Below are 22,500 nucleotides of genomic sequence, written 5' to 3'. Positions count from 1 at the left end.
CCTCGGGAGCTTAAAGCAGGACTGTGAGCATCGGCCATATTGCCCGCTTGTGTTGTTATGTAGTACCTGTTGCGTTGTTAAATAAAGAACTTAGAAGGCAATATTGTGACAACAGGTACTACACCTACTACAGCTACTACACGTACTACAGCTAATACACCTACTACAGCTACTACACGTACTACAGCTACTACATATTACAGCTACTACACGTGCAACACGTACTACAGCTGCTGCAGCTACTACACATGCTACAGCTACTACAGCTACTACACCTACTACAGTACGTGTAGTAGCTGTAGTAGGTGTAGTACCTGTAGTAGTAGCTGTAGTAGCTGTAGAGTAGCTGTAGTAGCTGCAGTAGCTGTAGTAGGTGTAGTAGCTGTAGCATACATTTTCCCCGAAAAGATTGCGGCAGAGCACCTTGCCCAAATAAAAATGCGCAAGGAGAACAAGAAAGAGAAGACTGAAAGGGAGCGAATGGAACGGCTGAACCGGGAGTACAATGACATTGACTGGGCTGAACTGTACAACTCCGTCAAGCTGTCGTCCTTGAGGGTGGACGACCTATCCTTGTACTTTTCTCATCACAAGGTCACCTTTAGCCTGTGTACAGCCGCCCACTCTTCTTCTTCAGAGTGGGCGGCTGTACACAGGCTAGGTCACCTTCAAAGGGAAGAAAGCTGAAAAGGTTGCAATGATCAAAGCGCACTTTGGCAGCTTGCTGTACAGTTCAATGGAGCGTTAACAACCTCGGCAGCCTCCGCTAAGAAATGTGAAGCAACAAGTGACCTCATCACTTTCCGAGGTGGAAACTGACTCGCAAAGTGATGAAGTGGATCGAGTTGTCGGTTCAAGCCCGAGTAGCTTAAGTGACGAATCCTCACCGGAGACTGATTTTATAACAGAACCCCGCGCGGTAACATCAAAATATGGGCAAAGGCGGGCACGGGTCGAGAGAGACGATTATGTCATTTGGGAGAAGATAGCTTTTTTATATATACATTTTTCGACACCTGTAAATAATTAAGATTAATCTTGACTGGTAGCTTTGCTTGTATATACAAAATAGAAGCGACATGAGCCTCCCCTGGTTGAGAATAAAACAGGTTTGATCCTCCCCAATTTGTAAAAAAATTAAGAATTTCCGTATCAATCAGAATACAAATGTCTGGAAGTAATCGGAAGGGCATGTTTGCATAAAAACATCAATTTGCGGGGTCCAAACAGACTGTTTAGCTCATGATAGTATGTATGGTGTCTTTTTTGACGCCAACCGTCTCTGGATAAAAGAATAATTATCGAAGCTGTAATGCATTCTAAGGGCCGATTTACACGATACGATTTTGTCGCATGCGACAAGCTTACGACAGGCCTACGACATGACTTACGATTGTCGCAGCGTTTTTAAACATGTTTTAAAATGCTACGACAATTTTTCTGACGTACACAACGATCGTAAATCATGCCGTGCGCCTGTCGTAAGCCGTTGTCGCATGCGACAAAGTCGTACCGTGTAAATCGGCCCTAACAAACTGAACATTTAAAGATGGGGGCGACAGAAAGTGAACTTCTCCTATTCTCGAGAAGTTGTCTCCCTAATATGCTCAAGCAAATCGTCTCTGAAAGAACAAAGAAATCAGCCACTTTGCAATATAAATTGGTAGCATCCGGCAACTGTGATGTCACAAAACGCTACTTTTGCGAGTCACGGTCCACTTTCCCGTCATTCCGCGCGTGTTTTTGTTATTAGTGCTCAGCACCTCTCGTGATTGCGTGTTGCTTTTCGCTTCTCGCAGATCAGCTCAGTGCGGAAACAGAGATTAGGCTTTGCCAGCCACTCGTCAAACAAGGGACGCTTATTGTAGAAAGGTTAGTGTGATTTGCACGATTGAATATCAGTTAACTTCAGCGATCGCTCTCATCGCCAAGTTTCTTTTTCACCGCGCGCGTCATAACGCCTGCTAAACAAGGTGAGCGTATTGCAGCGTATTGCCTTCCCCGTGGCAAACAAAGGAGCAGCCGTGGACGTTTGGAACTGTATGGCCGGTTTTAAGATCTCAATCCTTATATACAGACAATATTATGCTGTTAATATGATGAAGTTGCCGGAATCTATTTGCATTTATTTCCGTGTGGCAACTTCAGCTTAAAACTGGTGCATCGCCTACCTTAATGAGCTGTTATTTTAGGAATGTTTGAAATGCGACCAATCTTGTCTTGTTCATATTTAATACCCCACACTTTTGAGTTAAGTGATCTGTTATGGTACGTAAAACTTATGTAAACGTTTTCCCTGTCCGTAGTATTAAATTAATTACTTTCAATTTTCGCTTATCTGCTTGTTGGTATTGCTATTTATTTCGAGATGAAGGAATTTTAATGATGACATAAGCTTATATCCCAATGAACTGTGATTGATTGCTGTTCGTGAACCATTTATGAAGCAGTTGTTTTGAAATTAGTTTCTGCTTCACTATCGTGGTAAGATTACATTGCCTTTTCCTCATGATTTTTCCAGATGAAGTGATCCATGTAATTTGTTGCTGGATGTGAGCTTTCAGCTTATTTGGTCATAGATCATAGTGAACTTGCATTAATACAGTGTATGTCGCCAAGGAGTCTTAAATCCTGACCGAAGGAATGTAGGCAAAACTCTAGCTCTTGAGACATACAAATCGCATATTTAGCCTTCTCATATCCCTAAAATTGCATGTCATGACCAGTTTTACTCGCATGATCAGTCTAACGTTTAAATCAGTCAGGGTAAAAATATTTTTGAAGCTCTTAATTGAGGGTTAAATGAAAACTGTGACCTTTTTTTTTCACAGACACATTATAACCACAATTTTTATCGCTCCGTCTGTTGCGTTCTCTTACATTACATGGATGGATAGAAGCAATGCTTTGTTTTCAGCTGCATGACTTCCTACGTGGACATGTATAATTATTCATGATACATTCAAGTACTTTGCCATTTGTTAAATTGCCATCATGTAAATTGTGCGTTTAATTGTCTTGTATGTCATGTATGTCGCTAAGGAGTATTAAATAGTGACCAAAGGAATTTGTGGACAAAACTCTACATGTATATAGCTCTACTGTTATACAAATTGCGTATTTAGCCTTCTCAAATCCCTAAAATTGCATGTCATGACCAGTTTTGCTCACATGATCAGTCTAGCGTTTAAATCAGTCAGGGTTTGAAGATCTTTATTTAGGGTTAAATGAAACTGTGACCTTTTTTTTTCACGGAGACATTATAACCACAATTTTTATCGCTCTGTCCGTTGGGTTCTCTTATATTATATGCATCATGGATAAAAGCAATGCTTTGTTTTCAGCTACATGAATTCCTATAGACATTTTGTATTCATGATACAAGTACTTTGCAATGTAAATCAATCATGATATCACTGCAATACTTATAATTATGCAGTCAATATGCAAATACGGTAGGCCTTTTGCAACTAACGATCACATGGTACAAAATCCGCCATGCTGGAGGGCAAGCTCATTGTAATTCCCCCACTGGGACATTAAAACAAAGGTAAGTCAAGCTTGACTGGTTCAGGTCTCTTAGTTTTAATGTCCCAGTGGGGGAATAATAATGAGCTTGCCCTCCAGCATGGCGGATTTTGTACCATTTGATCGTTAGTTGCAAAAGGCCAATAGCCTTTTTTAAACTGAACTCCTTTGTCATGTGTAAAATTGCCATCACTTAATTCAAGCATACAGTCATAATGTATCCAGTAATACGCTAGTCTGGTGATTAAAATTAGGAGACCTGTGGATCAGTTTTTGGTTTACAGAATGGTGCAGTACTCCACAAATTGAATAGACCATTTTACAGGTCTGTGCTTTAAGTTACCAGGCCCTTGAATAAAAGCGAGGGTGGAGTTGACCTTGCTTTGATACAAACCTCATTGCGTTTTGTTTGTAAATCATGTTGTTGTAATGCTAACATGTTTCTATTTAAATAAGAAAAACAGGTTTGTGTCAAAGGCAAGGTCAACTCCAGCCTCTCTTTTATTCAAAGGCCTGGTAACTGAGAAAAGAACTGTAAAATGGTCTATTTATAAAATAATAATCATTGAATATTGGCTGTGATTTTGTGAAATGCTAAAATGAAGTAACGTTAGATTCTATAAACAAAACTTTTTGAAACAATCATGTGTGATAAATGGTAGGTAATTAAATATTGTTTTTAAATTTCCATACGATTTAATTCTTTATTTGTTTTTCTTCTGGTCAATTTTGTGAACACCATTGGACATGTTGAAAGCTTGGTCACAGACAGAAAGCCCTGTTAGGCCTTTTTTTACTTTATTTATTTATTTATTTATTTATTTTCATTAGACCCTTTAAACTTGAGAGGAGAATAATCTTTGACCTCTCTAGTACATTTCACCACTATTCTTATGATCATCCATAATTGCCAAAAGTTTAATGGTTGTATTTCCACTGGTAGACTGGTGTCTTTCTGGTCCATGGCAGGTCTCCCCCTCTCTGTTTCCCCTTGTTACCGCGTACCGGTGGCTCAGTTGGTTGAGCACCGGACTGTCACGCGGGAGGTCGCGAGTTCAACTCTGGCAGGACCAACACTCAGGGTCTTTAAATAACTGAGGAGAAAGTGCTGCCTTCGTAATTACATCTGCAAATGGTTAGACTTTCAAGTCTTCTCGGAAAAGGAACGATAAGCCGGAGGTCCCGTCTCACAACCCTTCAATGTTAAATCCTGTGGGACGTAAAAGAACCCACACACTTGTCGCTAAGAGTAGGGCATGTAGTTCCCGGTGTTGTGGTCTGTCTTCTATTGTGTATCATGGTTGGGAGGGTAAAAAAGGGGCCACAGTAATTGGCGCAAGCTGTTGTGGCGCTCAGCCAGCTTGACTGGCAAAACTAATAAAATAAATGATAAAGTCTACAGTCCTGGACAAAGGTGTGGAAGCCCTTTCAATTTCTAAAGTACAGTATCCCTGAAGTAATCTTCGTCTGCTCTAAGAGGTAGCAGCATAAGCTTCTTTTGAAATCGATTTTTTGTCGTCTAGCAGGATAGAACCTTGATGAACGCGAGAATATTACACCTGTTTCTTTCATTGCCAGTTCCCACTGTAAATAAATGTAATTCAAATTGCTTTTCAAGCAGTGATTGGCTAGTTCCTAGTCCCCATGAGAACACTTGAAGTTGCAAAGAAAAGTTCTCATCACACTTAACATTTCTCATCGCTTTTACCATGTCTCTTGTGACTCTCAGTTGGGATCAGGGATCACTGATATTAATACAACCACCCATCAAACTTTACGCAAACAGCAGCATCCCAAGTAAACGCCACCAGGCATTTTTTTTTTTAAGTTTCTCCAAATTCCCACTATTGTCATTATTGTTTATTAATTAAACTTATTATTTTAGTTTATCTTATTATTCATATTATTGTTAATAATAATTATAATAATTATTATTATGGATTGAATTTTGTGAGCTTAAAATCTGTATTTTGCATGTATATTTGCCTTCAATATGTACAGTACAGGCTGCATGAACAGCAGCACTTACATGGGCATAAAATGCAAGCAGTATGGTGGATTTACACGCAAAATACACGTGAAATACATGTGTGTGTACTATACATGTAGCAACAACTGATAAATGCATTATTTGCTAACCAACTCAGTACATGACGTTTGACTCAGTTTTTCTTCTTAACTTGTTTGCTCCCTCTTTCTTCAGGAGTATCTGGGTTTATTTTGACATGGAATGATATAATAATTGTACCTGGAGGAGAAAATGTCTGGTCTGGACACTCATCTGGAAAAGCAACCTATTAGTCCTATCAATGGGCAAACTGGTGACATCAACAAAGATTCATCTGCAAAAGGTGTCATAGATAAACATCTAGCCGCTCTAGAAGGAACAAAGGAAACTATTGATACAGAAACATTTTTGGCTTCTTGTCATGGAGAATTAGGTGAGAGAATAAAGGATAATGAAGACAAAGTGAAAGAATCAAACAAAGAAATGGCAGTAAATGGTATTGAGGAATCTGTTGGTGAACAAGAAAAAGGTCTGCCATGGTGTGGAGCAAGTCATGTCGAGGAAACGAAACATTTTGAAACTTGCAATGATCTAGAAGATGGTAAGCAGGTGGACAGTGAAGGTGGTGACGTGGAGACTGGAATGGAAGATGGAAATGCTGCTGGAAGTAAAGATCCTGAACCAAAAACCGAGGTTGTAGCCATGGAAACAAAAGAAGAGCAAGGTCAAAGTTCTACTGAGAGCAAAGAACGTGAGAGTGTGACTCCGGTGAGCAGTGATGAGCAGAGTGAAAGTTCAGCTAAAAACAAAGATCCTGAAGAGAGTTTATGCGAAGGAGCTGGTAAATGTTCAAATGAGCATCAAGATAAAAGCTCACTTGAAATTAAAGAAGCTGAAAACAGTGCTGCAACAGATGATTTGGAGACCAGTGTGGTAAAACATGGTGAAGATAAGCAAAATGGAGAGAGTACATGCATTACACCTGCCGCAGTTGAGATGAAAAGAGAACATGTTGAAGCCTCTGGTGTAAAGAAAGAATCTGAACTTTCTTTGGAGGTAAATGGAGAAACAGGATTGGGTGAAGTGGGGAACAATCACACGAAACCTGAAGAAGAAGAAGAAGATCCTTCCATGTCTGAAGAAGCTCTGAATGGAGAACCGCTTGAAGGTCATACTTTGGAGAAGACAAAAGTAGCTGAAACAGGTATTTTAAATGGCCTGTTTGTGTGTTTAGAACAATTATATAAAATAATGGTTACAATAATGGTACAATAATGGTTTCGCTATGACTTATCCACTGGATAGTGATTTGTCCCACAGGTACATGTAACGCTACCCATCGTTTAAGCAACTGGGGCCAGATGAACAATGGTATGAAATATATGTCCAAACAAATTGACAGCTGGATTTAATCAAGCGGAGTACATGTAAAGTGCAGGTTGCAGGTTGCTGGTTAGGGTTGCAGTTCACTGTTTTACATGTACCATAACTGAAGCAACACTAACCTTGGGGTTTTTTGCCTAATGTTGGCATTAGTAAACGTTTGAGTTGTTTCAGCTGTGGTGAAACAATGACCTGCAACTCTAACCTGCAACCTGCAACCTGCAGTTTTATTACATCCTCTGAAGTTTTCATACAACTCAACTTTACGGAAGCCCTAAATTCAAAGACAACTGAAAAAAATTAAACCTTCTTTTAAGTTAAGGGTTAAATTTTTGGGTGGACCTGTCAACCCTTTCACCCCTGAAGCAGGGGCCCCCGTTGATGAGGGAAATCATCTGGCGTTAGACAGAGTAAAATCTACAGGTGTCACTCTTAGACTGGAAAGGGTTAATGCTGAAGGAATCCATTTGTTTTAAATGAAAATACCTTCCTTAATTCTTTTATGCTGCAAATTCTGCAAAGGCTGAGTCACTTGAACATTTTTCTGTATTTCCACCCATAGTACTTTTAAGAACATTTTTTAGGTTCAGTGTTCAAAACAAATTTTTCTCCTGGTCTTTGTCTTCCCCATCATTCATGAATTCATCAACTTCAAATGAGTATACTAGCTCAGATGTTTTACATGTACATAACAAGCGGAGCAAGTTGATAATTAGCATAAAATTTCAATCACTTAGCAATGAAACCACTCTGAGCCAATCGGAACTTCCTAGAATCCATAGTTTTCACTTTTTAAATTAATATTTTTACAAAAAGGAAACTCATCAAAAATTGTTATCTTTACTTATACAAGTACATGTAAGAGTTAACATTTAACCATAATATTCACCAAAGTGGAGGTGAATAATAATTATTATGTCACAGACACAGAGGTGAATACTAATGTACATGAACCACATGAGCTGAATAAAAAGCAAAAAAAAAGACTACTGTACTTTGTTATTGAGAAATATGGTTGGAAATTTCAAATATAACACTCCAGCTACTTGCAGGTGAATAGTACTTGGCTAATCACCTCCGAGGTTAGCCAATCCGGTTAGCTAATCATTGTTAGGTACAGTGTAAACCTAACAGTGATACAGAGAGCACTATTTATTTTGTGTGGAAAACTTGACAACTATTCACTGAAGTGGGAGTGTAGTGTAGTGTATGTAGTGTACATAGTGGCGCTTGGTAAATATCTATCCCTAGCCACCGACTCTGAGGTGAATAGCTGTTTTATACTGAAACAGTGAGATAATATAGCACAAAAAGATGATTTTAACTCACTTATTCCTGCAAAGATCACAACATTTTCAGGCCCACATTTCACACGAATTGCTCGGAGGTGAATAGCAAAGGATATCCGGAGTTTGAGTAGCCAATCAGCGTGCAAGTTCAATGCTGTCCACTTTGCTGTCAAGTTTAATAATATTAATCCATTGACTCCTGGGAGTGAGACTTAGGCACAAGAGACAGAGTGCAAACAAACCCTAATCCTAACCCAGCCACATTAATCTAAAGCATAGTGTTTAGGTCTAATGTTACCATTAGTAAAGGTTTGGGTTGTTTCAGCTATGGTGAAACAATGACCTGCAACCTTAACCTGCAATCTGCAGTTTGCACCCTTCATGTGGTTTCTTAAGATATGAGGCACCCAGTGGCTCATGTGCCACTTTGCCTAAATTAACTGGTAACTCAAATAAAATAGAAGACATACCAGAAGATTGAGAAACTGTACTTGTGCCTATTGAAGAAGTATCATGACAACTGTGTGCTAAATTGTACATGTAGGTTTTACAGGATGTCTTTAATTAATTTAATTTTGCTCTCTGTGGCTGTCACAATTTCTCAAGCAACCTCATTGACATTCACTATTGTTTGCTTTTGATCTTCTCAGAGCCTGGCACTGAAGATAAATCAGCAGCAAGCCCAGACAGCTCACCGAATGCTCTGAAACAAAAATCAAATGAAAATGAAACAAAACCAGACCAACCAATACCTGCTGGTGTTGCTGCCGGAAGTGAAACTTCTCCTATAAAGGTAGAAATCAGTAACAGTAATAATAATAAATTTTGTCCTGCTGTGATATTGAATTAATTTCAAGTTTACTAAATTTTCTGAAGCCAAGGTTAACTCAGTTTCAAATTTAAATTTATTGGCTGTTAGCAATGTTGTACATGTATGCTGGGATTCGAGCAATTATTGACAAAAATTGGAAGTTTATAATAGTAACTGAAAGGAGTGATTTTATGATAATTATTTTCAAGTTTTAAACAAGACTATAATTGCAAAAAATGTGCAATGTTTATCATTGCTAAGTGATAAATAAAACACAAATTTATGCCAAAGCTAGGTTGGCCTCTTGAGAAGAAGAATACTTTTAATCAACCAGAGGGGTCTGGAAAAAAAGCAGTGAAATAGTAGATCTTGATTCACTCTGGTGGCCAGTGAAACAAGTTCACAAATTGGATTTGAAGTTATTGAAAGACTTCATTAATATTTTGCAGACATGAATAATAATTATGTTGAGATTCCCTGGAGGAATTTTTTAGGTTTTATTTTCTCACGCCCTTGGAATTTTACCACCAGGAACAGGAAGATGATTCTAAAAGATCCAGAACAAAATGGTACACAAGCGATCAACCAGAGGATACCCCAACCAAACCTGAAATCTCAGCCACATCTGAGGAGAGTATCAGTTATTCGACCACTATTGTTGGGGGCGTGGTGCACAGAATGCCAATCAGCTCATCGTATGTGTTACCCATGTGATTATACAGCACATTTGCATGTTTACTAAACAAATAATATTTTTGACTGGGAAGTTAATAATGCAAAAGTCTTTAATTTGATTGGCCAAGGACTTAAGATTTCCGCTGTACTATTTTATTTTATTTTTTTGCATGGAACTTTGTGTTGCAGTCCCTTATGTCATAAAATGAGAGTCGGATAAGTAATAGAACCTATATTTAAACAGTAGTACAGGCTGTACATAGTTTAACCCTTTTTGGCCGTGAACCTGCCTCCATTGAAGAATAAAATAATTGTCCGTTGTTAGAAAGAGTAAAATCTAGAACTGTCACTCTGAGGAGGGGGCTGAAGGGAACATAATACGTGTACAGTGCCTCGTTTTTGAGTGGATGTACTGCAAAAACCACCGATCTGTGGAATGGGCCCGAATTACCAAGTTACTGCCCCGCCCACTTTTGTTAAACATTTGATGAAATTCCTTTCTCACGGGCTTAAGGTGTACTATAACGACCGCAACAATGAAAGAACAGGTTTTCAAAATTCATCTCTGTTTTCTTTGGCAATCGCAGAAAATTTCTCACGAAGACATCTGCGATGAAGTCTCCCTCTTTTCCGATGATGTCTTGTATAATCTTCATTCTGAAGTCTCCTCCGAGAGCTTTTCCACGATTATGGAGCCTTCCATATGTGCTCAGTTCTGCCAATACCTCTAAAGAATTTAATCTATTTACAAGCGAAAGTGGGTGGGGCAGAGTCATGTAAATTCCCACCCATTCCACAGATCTGTGGTTACATTTACACCTCAACTGGCCCCTGTAGATAATTAAAATCATCTGTCATTCAACAGAGTACGATCTGTAAGGGTCACTCTAAAAAGAGAAAAGGTTACATGTAGCTGTCCTCGACGGGGCCAAACTGTGTCCATTTTATTCTGGACATGGATTGTTCAGTACAGTTTATTTATTGTCACTCAGCTTTTTCGCAATATTATTATTATAAGTGTACATGAAGGAAAGAGCTCAGAAACCATTCGAATAACTGACACAGTGAAGTCATCAAATAAGAGTAGCACACAAATGTATAAGGTTGGGCATTTCTGAGCCATCCTTGTTGCTAAAAACAGATGCAAAAAGAGCAAAAAAATGAGTTTTGTATTCACAAACCTTGGTTATGATTATGTACAGTATATAGCTAGGAAGAACTGTGCACTCAAGCCTTACCTTGTTCCTAAACTGAATCTCACGTAATCCCATTGCTTCAATTTCAGCTCTCCAAAAGGACAGCACAAACCAATTAGACAAGGAAGCCCACAGACCCCTCCAAAAAAGAAAACTGTGTTAGGTTCTCTGCTTGGGAGACCAAAAAAGTTAAAAGGAGGGCCAGAAAATCCTGCAGGTCCATTCACTGATGGTAAAGGAGATAAAAATAAAGAACAGAAAGGATTACCTGAAGCTGCTACTGTCGCAGAGAATTCGGAAAAGGAAAATGTAGAGAAACCATCTGAGGCTAGTTCTGTTGCTGGTGTTGACAGTGCAAATGAAACAGAGAAAGACACTGCTGAGCCATTAGAGAATGAGAAAAATCCAGATGTGGAAAATGTTGGTGTTATCAAAACTGAGAAAGGAACTGAGGATGAAGAAGAAGCTGTTGAACAAGAAGATGTGGATGGGAAGCCTGCTGTCATGAAAGTGGACGAGGAAGGCATTAAAGCCAAAACAGTAGGTGCTGAAGATGAGCCAAAGCAAGATGAGAAAGACCTTCAGGATGTCACAGAGGATTCGGTTGCAGCAAAAAATGTGAAAAACAGTGATGGGAGTACTGAAGGACCCAAGAATGAAGACTCAAAGGAAGCTGTGCAAAGCACTTCGGAATCCAGAGGCTCAACTGGGAAAGAGGTGCATTCCAGTGGTGTACCTACAGCAAAGAAGAGTAAATCTGCTGGTATATTTGGAGGTTTCTTTGCTCGGAGGAAAAGCAAGAAATCCACAAGTCCTTCTGAAGGAAAGACTGTTGAGAAAAAAGAAGACAAAATAGAGGAGTCTCAGCATGTGGATTCGTCAGCGCAGTTGTCAGGTGAAGTAAGCGGGACAGAGCAAGGCACCTCATCTGATGGTGCTGCAGCCAAGGGAGAACAAGACTTGACTGTGCCACCAAAGGTTGTAACAGAGGATGATCATCATCCAGCTGCTGATGAAACTACGGACAGTGGAGTTTCGGAAATTGTTGACAAAGACAAAGACAAAGTTGATACAGCAGATGTTGGAGAGGATCCAGTAGCCAGGGAAAATGTAAAAGAAAAGACAGATGTAGAGAACACTGTGTCTGGAAATATTCAAGAATTGTCACAAGAGACATTGCAGTCTGAAGAGACCAGCAAGACTGTAAAGACAGTAGCAGAGGAAACAACTGCTTTTGTTGCTAAAGATAGTGAACCAGAGGTTCAACAGGTGGAACAAAATTTGACACAACCCAAGACTGAAGTCAGTAACGTATCAGCTGCTGAAGGGGAAACAGGAAATGATAAACCAAAACCTGAAGAACCAAAGAACGATGAAGCTCCAATGCAAACAGGTACAGTACTGTACAGTACAGGTCAGAGATAAGTGTCCTTGTTTACACGTTTTTAATGCGTTTATAAAAAAGGCCCTTGTAAACGCAAGTGTGTTCGGAAACATGTTTCCAAAATGCACTTATATTGGAGTTACATGTTTATGTATTTAGTATGTATGAGCAAGCACTTTTGTTTGTGCAACAGTAGCTCAAACAATGCCCAATAAAGACAGTAACATTTGAGATCATACCCGTCATGTCTAATAGCTGCAAGGGAGTTATATTTCTTTTAATTTTAAAGTTTTGTTCAATAAAGTGGTATTACATGTACAAGGACCCAAGGCAAAAATAGCATTTGATGGCAATCATTTTCTGGTCAGTTTGTAAAATATGGGCAAGTTGCTGCCAAATAAATCAGAACTAAAATTCTTTAGTGGAGTGTCCTCTTCATAATTTAAATGTGGATGAAATGTAGAAAAAGTGGCTTGCACAGAAGCCAAACAGGTTTTTCAACTTGTATATTATGTTTGTTTTTTAAATATTGCTGGTAATACATTATATACACTGCTTGTTATGCAAAATATTGAGCCTTCAAATTGCAAAAAAAAAAAAACATTTCAAAGTCACTTAAAATGATAAATTCATTATTTTGAGTTGTTTTGTTGCATATTGGAGACAATGTTTACTAAATGAAATACTGACTATTCAAGTGTTTTTTTGCCATGTGCATGACTACCGGTAAGCTTGCTTGCAGAGACTTTTATGTAAATAAGAATGTTGTTCCTTCTTTAGGAAATGAAGCATCTCCAGATTCTTTAGAAGGTCAGGATGAAGCCACCGAGTTAACAGAGCCACGAGTAACTCCCAGGAATGCAGGGAATACCTCTTATAGCCCTACACGCCACATGCATATGAGAATTAGTTACGCAGAAAGAGATGGTGAAGGCAAGTAGTCAGTACATCACAAGTACAAGTTCAAGCATTTTGTAGACTTGTAACTTGATTTACTTCTGCTAATTTGTTACGTACCATAAACAGCTATAGAGCTACAACTGGTTGCAAAAGAAATGTAGACACTTCACCTTCTTGGAGCATTATTAATTTACCTAATATCTCCTCCCCCCCCCTCTTCCCCCACGTTCCTTATCAATGTTGCTAGCAATACAAAATAATGCTGAAAAACTTGAACAGTCAATGTTCATTGAAAGGGGGAGATGGAGGGGAAAGTGGGAAAGATTGGAATTCTAGATTCGGTGGGTATTGAAAGCTACTACGAAAACCACCGATCTGTGGAATGAGCCCGAATTACCGAGTCACTGCCCCGCCCACTTTCGTTAAACATTTTGATGAAATTCCTTTCCCACAGGTTTAAGGTGTACTATGACAACTGCAACAATGGAAAAGCACATTTTCAAATGTTATCTCTGTTTTCTTTGGCAATTGCAGAAACACTTTCCACAAAGAAACCTGTGGTGAAGTCTCCCCCTTTTCTGATAATGTCTTGTATAATCTTCATTCTCAAGTCTCCTTCGAGAGCTTTTCCACAATTATAGAGCCTTCCATATGCACCCAGTTCTGCCAATACCTCTCAAGAATTCGAACTATTTACATGCGAAAGTGGGCGGGGCAGAGACACATAAATTTCCGCCCATTCCACAGATCGGTGGTTTTCATAGTAGAAAAGGTGCTTTTTAATGGAAGTGTCACACCAATTTTGCCTCTTGCTGTAGCTTTCAGAAGAGAAAGGAGTTAGAAGGAGAGGTTTTTTAGTAGTTTACAATAATAAATTATACTGGCGCAAAGTTGAACTCTCTCTCTCTCTAATACGTTCCATAAACGTCATTATTATTAATTATTTTTGCATCAATGAAATCATATCAACCTATGTGCCCCATGCATTTAACCGAAAATAACCCATCTCTGTGCTAGGTGCAAAAGAGGTGGAGGTGATTGGCACCCCAGAAAATTCTCCGGAAATAACCATTCAGAAAGGCAGAGATGACCACAGAGTGTCATGCCGAGGACTGGGCGAGGCTGATCATGAAGGATGGCTTTCAAAGAAGGGTAGGGCCTCGCCATAAGAGTGTGATATTAGATTTATGGATGGCTAAATTAGCATTAATTGATGACAGAATATTATTGTTGATAATAATAATGATAGTGATAATGATAATGATAATAATAATATTAATAGTAATAATAATAATAACAATGATAATCATGTTAATGGCTTGTGCATCTGGAACTATGTCAGAAACATGGCCTGTTAGGAGTGAGGAAGTTGTACAACCACAGAGCAGAAGGAGTTACGAAGAATGAGAATGTGAAGATTCTGTGGGATTTTAACATCCAGATGGATCATCTGATTGTTCACAGAAGGCCAGATTTACTTGTAGTGAACAAGAAGGACAGCACATGCGACATTATTGATATTGCTGAGAAGATAGAAAATTCTCGTGAACTACATGGGGAAGTGAAATAGATCTGGCAACTCAAAGAAGTGAGAGTTATCCCATTTTGTCATTGGGGCCTTTGGAACGATCTCATAAAATTTGGAAAGCTGGTTGAAAAACTCAACTTGAAAAGTAGCATAGAGGTAATGCAGAAGGCCACAACTTCTGGACACGGCAAAGATCATTAGAAAAGTTCTTGAAACCTTAGGCTGCAGGGTGTGGCTTGCTCTTGGAAACAATACAAACTTTCCTGTAACATCTTACTAAACCAGTCAGACTGGTAATAATAATAATACTAATAATAATGATGATGATGATGATAATACTACTACTAATAATAATAATAATATTGTTTTATCATCTTCTCTCCATTTCTCAAAATAATTAAGTTTTTGCAGGCTTTTATGTCAAACATGTATTTAACCAATAGAGGACATTTTCCGTGTTTCCATAGCCTCATCTAAACATGAGGGGGAGTTGGGAGAATTCGAGACAGTTATCGTCAAGGGTTTGCATAACTGTCTCAAATTCCCCCAACTCCCCCGAGTGTTTTGATGAGGCTACGGAAATACGGAAAAAAGTCCTCTATTGCTTCTTTAGAATATTACTCAGTGATAATTCTACAAATGAAGGAAAATGCTGGTTTTTTTCACTTCTTGATTGAAACAGATTTTCTTGATACATGCTCATATTTCGTACCAGCCAATCAAAACGTGCGTCTGACAACACAACCAATCAAAATTCGTGTGATGTCACAGCCGTGTTTCCATACTCTTAAAACACAGCTATTGACCGATGAGAGTGCGGGTACTATCCTAATTATTTTATAATGTAACTTAGGACATGCCAACAAAGTAATAACAAAGTGATGGTGTTAATAATGGTAATTATCATCTCAGTTTATTGCTGTGTCATTGTAATACAAATAATGAAAACAACATTTATGTACCTAATGCAGGAGGAATGCTCTTCCTTACTGGCTGGAAGCGCAAGTGGGTTGTGTTGAAGGATGGCAAACTCTATTACTTTAAGACTGCTTTTGATCCGGAAGCCAGTGGTCTGATTAACATGAAAGGAGCAAAAGTGACTGAAGCGCGCGAAAGCAAGAAACCTTTGTAAGTATTGCAGATACTCAAAACGACTATTATCTTTATACATGTACTTGTGAACTCCCGTTTCAAAGTAAGTGGACTGGTGCTGTCCGAGAAACAGTGTTAAGAATACTCTCAATACACTACAGCAAAGATATCGTTTCTTGATGTCACTTGTTGTCATTGATGTTCCATTCACGGCCTTGTTAGCTGTGAAAAACAAAGGGTTCTTTTTGCTCCATAGAATAATATGTCCAGATATACAGTCAAGTAATTAGATGCATGCCGATTTCAAAAGGGCGTCACGAACTACCCCCGTATTCTCCCCCCCGACTTCAACATCATGTGCGTCTTGGAATACAGGCAATTAATGTCACCCTTAATGCTGTTCCTGGAGTTAAAATAAAGAGCTGTATTCGCCCTATCCTAAAAATAGCGGTAAGGGTAACACGCTGGGCGTGCATTTAATTACCTTTATTTCACAAGGTGTTGTTCCAGTGGCCATGACATTCTGATCACCAGCTCGAATGTTCTACCATTGAGCTTCAGGAGAGTCCCGAGAACCAGGCCATTTAACTTTGTTCAGCTGACATGGTGGCAGAGCGTCCTAATTAACTAATAACAGAAAGTTGTTGGTTCCATTCCTGATTAGAACATTTGACTTTTTCCGAGTACGCCGGAACCACCATACTCAAGTACACATCTCTTCAGTCAATTAACGTGCTTGAAATTTAATGTCTCCATCGGGAGAGAGGTCATAACTACATTTTACCACAAGTCAGGTCTGAACGCTTTAAGCGCTGCTTTATAAATAGGTGCCTTTTTGGCTTTGTGTAGCTATTGAATTTTCTAATTTTGAGTGTTCTAAATGTAATATGGTATTGCATAGCATAATTTTGGTCTTATTAGTATTAGTTTATTTTCATTAGTATTGAATTGTACACTTCTCACGTCTGCTTGAGAGTATATTTCAATAAAGATAAAGATCTTTTTCAACAGAAAGTATTTGCAAAGAGATATTCTGCCAGTAGGTCATTTTGAGCAGAGAAGTGTACCGAAATGTCTAATGAATGTGCAAGGGATTGTTTTGTAATTTTTTTTTATCTTGACCCTTATCTTCCCTTTGTCGTTATCCCAACTTTATGGATACAATTTTATACGGTCAACAACGATGTGTCGGGCGATTCAAAACTTCGCGTGTTCCGGGATGTTTGTTGCTTGTTCCCCTGGCCTGCATGACAATTACAATGGTAAAATAGTTTTCAGTTCTCCACTCACGGTCTAAATGTTTTTATTTTTATTTTTAAGCTGTTTCAAGTGTGAAGAGCCTGGCTCTAAGCCGCAAGTGTCAATTTTTATGGCACATAGTAAGGAAGATATGGACAAATGGCTGAGAGTGCTAACATCTGCGTCTAGAGGAGAGATCATTCAGAAGCCAAAGCAACACCATATGACAGTCAAGGGTGAAGTGACACTGCGAAAAAGAACAGGATCTTCATCTGCACAACGGCATAGCTCCGTTCTGGGTAAGTGGAACCAGGTCCGCTTGAAGCAGTTTTGTTGCTGTCGTTGTACTAAGTAGTCTTGTGAATTGTAGCAGAGGACCGAAAATAAATCAACCATAAATCGCAGGAATTCTATGTAGCCGGCGCCGCCGTGCGTGGGAAGCAGAGATAGCTTTTGATTGGTTCAGACAGTCGCGTGAAATGTCTTTGGCTAAATACCAAGCTAGTGATATCAAGGCCCCAAGCTATCGTTGATCTTACTCGCAATCTCATTCCCAGCGTTTTTGATCTCCGCACTCCTAGGAGACGAGAGTTTGGTGTGCTCGCCACGAGGATACTTCTTTTAAATGGTCCCCCTCTTAGTCTACTTCATAATTTAACAAGCATATTGTCATTATTTCTTATAGCTATCGCTAGCCGTCATGACTTTTTAGAAGACAAGGAACAAGTAAAGCTCTCCCGGCGGAGTTCAACTCCTGGGTCTGTCAGCAATTTCCCGGAAATACAGGAGATAGGTAAACGAACTGCTGCACTTGGTGACACCCCTCATGATGCACCCTCTGAACCTAGCAATGAGCAGAAATCACCGGATGAAGCACCTCCTCTGTCTTTAGGCGGTGAAAAACTAGCTCAAAACAATGCACCTTTGGTCCCTCGTGATGACAAACCTGCACCTAGTGATACACAAGCAGAGTTAAGCAACGATGATCAATTACCTGGCAATGCACCTCTGTCTTTAGGTGGTGAAAAACCAGTTCAAAGTGATACACCTTCGGACACAAGTAGCGATAAAATTGTACCTAGTGAGAATCCCGTGGCACCAACGGACCCTAGCAGGAAAGTACAATTACCTGACGACGCACCCTCGGCAGTTAGCGTTGCACTTCCTGCGTGTACTGATAAACTTTCTACACTTAGAGACGAGCCCCCTGCACCTAGCAATGAGCATTTAGCACCCAGCGACTCACAGCTTATTTCTGAACCTTCAGACGAAGCATCGGAGGAGAAATTTGAAGACGGAGAGCATAAATCGTCGGAAAATGCTGACACTGACACTGCAGTAGTTAGTGAGATCATTGTTGAAGAAGAGAGAGTCATCGTAGAGTCTACGCTTGCTAGTGAAATATCGCCGCCTGAACCACAAATACCTTCAGACAAAAGCTCGAAAGATGCAACACCTGCTGTTTTACTTGAAAACAGGAGTAAAAACTGTTCCGAGGTTCCGCAGGAAGTTTTGGTCGAAACAGAAAAGCAAGACTCGACCACAGATGCGGATAAGACAGATGGAGGAAAAAGAGTCTCAATGACAGAAAGTGACGTAGAAACGGAGAAAACCGCTTTGGAATTATCGGAAAACGCCAGGGCAGCTTCAGCGGTATCTGAGGTTAGAATGGAACCGAAAGACACTTCAAATACAGATGTCAAAGAGATCGCATCCGAGGTAGTGTCATCCGAGTCCAGTGTCCTAGTTGAAAGTGAAACTCCGGACACAAGTGCTGTTCCTCTCGAATCCCCATCCGGCAAAACCAGGTGGTATTTTTCGTTAGATCGGAAGCAGACTTGGTCTGTTGCACCAGAGCCCGAGGAGGAAGAAAAGTCAACAAAACGGCTATCCTCGACCTTGACGCGAATAACAAGGAAGTCAACATCCAGCGAGAGAGAGACTATCAAGTCAACTTCTAGTGACGCGGGTTCCATCAAATCTTTGCCCGAAGACGATGAGTTGATGACATTGTGTCATAATATCAAAAAAGCGCGGCTGTCAGTTGTTGGAGACCATTTGTGGGATAGTGCTGAAAGAATGCGGGCGTTTTCACATGCGAGGGATAGCGACAAGGCGATGGTTAAGCTGCGCGGATTGGAAAGGATACTTAAGGTTAGTTGAACCGAGAGGTTCCACATTGATTGGCCAAGTGTCCAAGCGTTCAGAATTTAATGAAAATCAAGAGTGACTTAGATGAGAGTGTTGATCTATCACTTTGCGCTCTTTCCCCAGCACAGTCACAATTGGATTTATTTTTAGATACACTTTGCGCACGAAACAAACAAAGGGCCGCCAATTTCAACCAATCAGAAGAAGCCATGTCACGCGTGACTGCTTCTGCCATGTTTTTTTCAGGGACATGACAACTGATTTTCGCGGGAACGGGTATTCTAAAAATAGGAGCCCCACCCATGCTATAACAGCACTGTTATCTAATTCACTCGTGTGAAAATTAATCATTCCATTCGCGCTTGTTAATTATGAGACTGGTTAGAGCCAACTGAACCCTACACGCCTCGCTGCTCATTTATTAGGGACTTAAAGATTTACGACGGCTAGATCGACTAAAACGACACCTCAAAGTATAACTATGCAATATCGTAAGTTTTTCGCGATTAGTCCATTTCGTTGGCGTCGTACATTGTGAGCGAAATATCCTAAAAGTAAATTGGTACGAGTGGTTTCGCAAAAATACGTGCCACACGTGCAGCACGAATTTGTTTCCCCTTTGAGCCAATGATATTCATTATTGTTGTTTTGTCGCGTTCTCGTTGACGACCGCATCGTAGATCTTAAATCCCTATCTCATAACCAAATCTCACATCCAACGCGCGCTCTTTGAATAAGCAAAGCCAATGCGATTGCTTAATCCTTTCGACGCTATCTTAATCACTGTCCCGAGTCCTTAAACCATATGGTAATTCCAAAGCAAATTCAGATATTTTTAGCCAATTTTAGTCGTAAATGTGATATAACCGGGAAGTCGTTGGCGCAATTCCCACCGGGGTTGGACTTTTTCTCTTTCTTTTAGTGAGCCATTGCCATACAAGGGCAAACGCTCATTTGTTTTCCACTGGGATTTCCTAGGACTATAAGGGTACCTAAACTAACTTTTTAGCTGTGATAATGTGTAGCAATAGGACATTTGCATGATGACGCCATATGACTACAAGTACCAGAATCCTTCAGGTTTCGCTTGTCTCATGTTAATTAGAGCTATTGTTATTTTTACCCCACTGGAAATACAAAATTTAAATATGAAAAGAAAAACAAACTGAATTGTGGTAGTTGCAGTCAAATGACGCCATCGTGAAAATTGCCTATATCCATTTCTTGACAGGATAAAGAGCGACAATTAGGCGAACTGGATGACCTTCTTAACCAACCAGAAATAAATAGAAAGTCAATATACGATTGGAAACTGCGCAACTCAGGTTTGTTAGAAGAGCTTCTTCCGCAGGACTCTGTGAACGAGCAGGAAGGGGATGGAGATGCTGGTGAGGGAGGGGAGAGTGAAAAGCAAGACCAAGAGAACGTGGATGCTAAGCTGGAGGGAAAAAAATCAGACGATGCGGAGGAAGAAAAGGAGGCCGGTAATGACAATATAGGCAAACAACAAGCTGTACCAAACCAGGGAGAGAAAAGCAACGAAGGACTGGAGGTGGTCGCCGATGGGCAAGATTCTTCAGAGAAGAAGGAATCGAATAAGAATCAAGGCAATGAAGCAGAGGAAGGAGATAACGCTCAAGCTCAGAGCTTGGCATCCGTGCTAACAGAAACAACGGATGTGAACCCAGAAGATATAAAAGACACTTCGACCGACGTAAGCATGTTCCAGCAATCCGCTGAAGTAAGTGCGGATACCCAGCAGACTGAAGAAACACTGGACACTCGCTTTTAATTTTCACTGAAATCTTCTGTGGTTCAAAGTGTTTGTTAAAGTGGAGTCCATTCGCTCCTATTTCCAATGTGCGCAGGAGTGAAATGATGACAAGTTAAGCACTGGGCTCCGGTTACGAAGAAAAAAGGGCATTTTGCCTACCCCTGCTACTCATTTGCTCTCTTTCTAACATGTGTCAATGGACCCTTTATAGCTTATCAGAAAAATTTAAATCGAAGCGTTAAACATAAATCACATTCATAACTTTGGCTGACCACGATAGAGACAGAGTGAAATAGGGAAATCATACTAGTTTCAGGTGGAAGTAGGAAAGTCACCTCTGAGGTGAGGGTATACAAAAATTTGGTTTTATCAACGGAGTTGATGATGTAAATTGGCCACCGTACAGAGATTCTAAAAGCGGACGTTTCGAGCGTTAGCCCTTCGCTCTGTCGAAGGGCTAACGCTCGAAACGTCAGCTTTTAGAATCTCTGTACGGTGGCCAATTTACGTTATCAGCTCCGTTGATAAAACCAAATTTTTGTATACTACTTCCCCACCGACGCAGCACCACAGTTTCTTTAGAAACTACCCCCTTCATTCATCTGAGGTGGGGGGCTGGGGAGAGAGATGGTCTTTCTGCTTCATACGGTGAGTCTGAGTACGAATAGGCCATTTTCGAAATATCAAATATTCAGGTTCATAGTGAGGCAGTTAGGACAAAAACAATAGAAAAACGTTGGAATGAATGTGAAATATATTTACATATCATCCACTTTCCTTTGTCTTTGTCCTCTAAACCTCTCTTTCAAGCTGAATTTTAATATATCGAAAAAGGCCTGTTGATTTGAGTCTCTTTCTGGAACAACTTTTCCAAATTAGATTCGTTTTTGAAATTGAGAGGCTATTCAGTTTATATAAGTGTGGTCAGCCTTTGGCTGTTGGCCAGGATTTGAATACATAAGTTCACCACATTGCAGGCAAGATTAAATACATTGATTGTGGTTTCCGCGATTAAGCTATGAGACAAGCTTAAATTTGACGGCGCAAGTCGCTGATAATCGCAAAGTTTGGGCAGACTGATTCTGGTTGTTCTGGAATGAGAGAGTTTAGGGATGGTGCCTACTATTGTTATTGCGCATACGTTCTGCGCATCTCGAGGTACTCGGATTTCCTATCGGTGATGCTTACTAATACAGGGATATTTTTGCGCGGTTTAAAATTATGCAGAGAAAGTAGATCTTAGTAAGTTTTATTGGTATCCAAAAAGAAAATTATGGGCAACCATGCATTTGTCAGAGAAAATTAAGCTTCAATTTGAGAAAGAACGCCATATATGGCTTTGTATTTTAAAGCTTTTTACAAATATTGTTCATTAATTATCTTTGAAAAATGCGTGGTTACCCCCAATTTTATTTTTGGATTTCAATAACACTTAGTAAGATCTACATTTCCCGCATAATCATAAACCGGGGCAAAAATACCTTTCAATTAGTAGGCACCGTCCTTAAGCAAGGGCAACGGCAATGTCAACGAAAACATTTC

General features: G+C 39.8%; 1 protein-coding gene across 1 annotated transcript in view; it reads left to right on the top strand.

The window, feature by feature from the left end:
- The first annotated feature begins 1,728 nt into the window (after nucleotides 1–1,728).
- Nucleotides 1,729–22,500, top strand: part of LOC137996598 (uncharacterized) — a 22,116-nt gene continuing 1,344 nt past the window's right edge. Inside the window, exons 1-11 of the mRNA XM_068842073.1 lie at nucleotides 1,729–1,872; nucleotides 5,732–6,740; nucleotides 8,859–9,001; nucleotides 9,551–9,714; nucleotides 10,980–12,283; nucleotides 13,055–13,207; nucleotides 14,192–14,326; nucleotides 15,674–15,830; nucleotides 17,115–17,332; nucleotides 17,719–19,187; nucleotides 20,416–22,500. The exon at nucleotides 20,416–22,500 is cut by the window's right edge and continues 1,344 nt beyond it. Of these exons, the coding sequence (XP_068698174.1) occupies nucleotides 5,789–6,740; nucleotides 8,859–9,001; nucleotides 9,551–9,714; nucleotides 10,980–12,283; nucleotides 13,055–13,207; nucleotides 14,192–14,326; nucleotides 15,674–15,830; nucleotides 17,115–17,332; nucleotides 17,719–19,187; nucleotides 20,416–20,976 (5,256 nt within the window). The 5' untranslated portion in view covers nucleotides 1,729–1,872; nucleotides 5,732–5,788 and the 3' untranslated portion in view covers nucleotides 20,977–22,500. The remainder of the gene's footprint in view (nucleotides 1,873–5,731; nucleotides 6,741–8,858; nucleotides 9,002–9,550; nucleotides 9,715–10,979; nucleotides 12,284–13,054; nucleotides 13,208–14,191; nucleotides 14,327–15,673; nucleotides 15,831–17,114; nucleotides 17,333–17,718; nucleotides 19,188–20,415) is intronic.

This window comes from Montipora foliosa, chromosome 3, assembly GCF_036669935.1.
Source record: "Montipora foliosa isolate CH-2021 chromosome 3, ASM3666993v2, whole genome shotgun sequence".
In the NCBI taxonomy this organism is placed as follows: domain Eukaryota; kingdom Metazoa; phylum Cnidaria; class Anthozoa; order Scleractinia; family Acroporidae; genus Montipora; species Montipora foliosa.
Note: the sequence above shows the minus strand (reverse complement) of the source record. Positions and strands in the feature narration are given on the sequence as shown.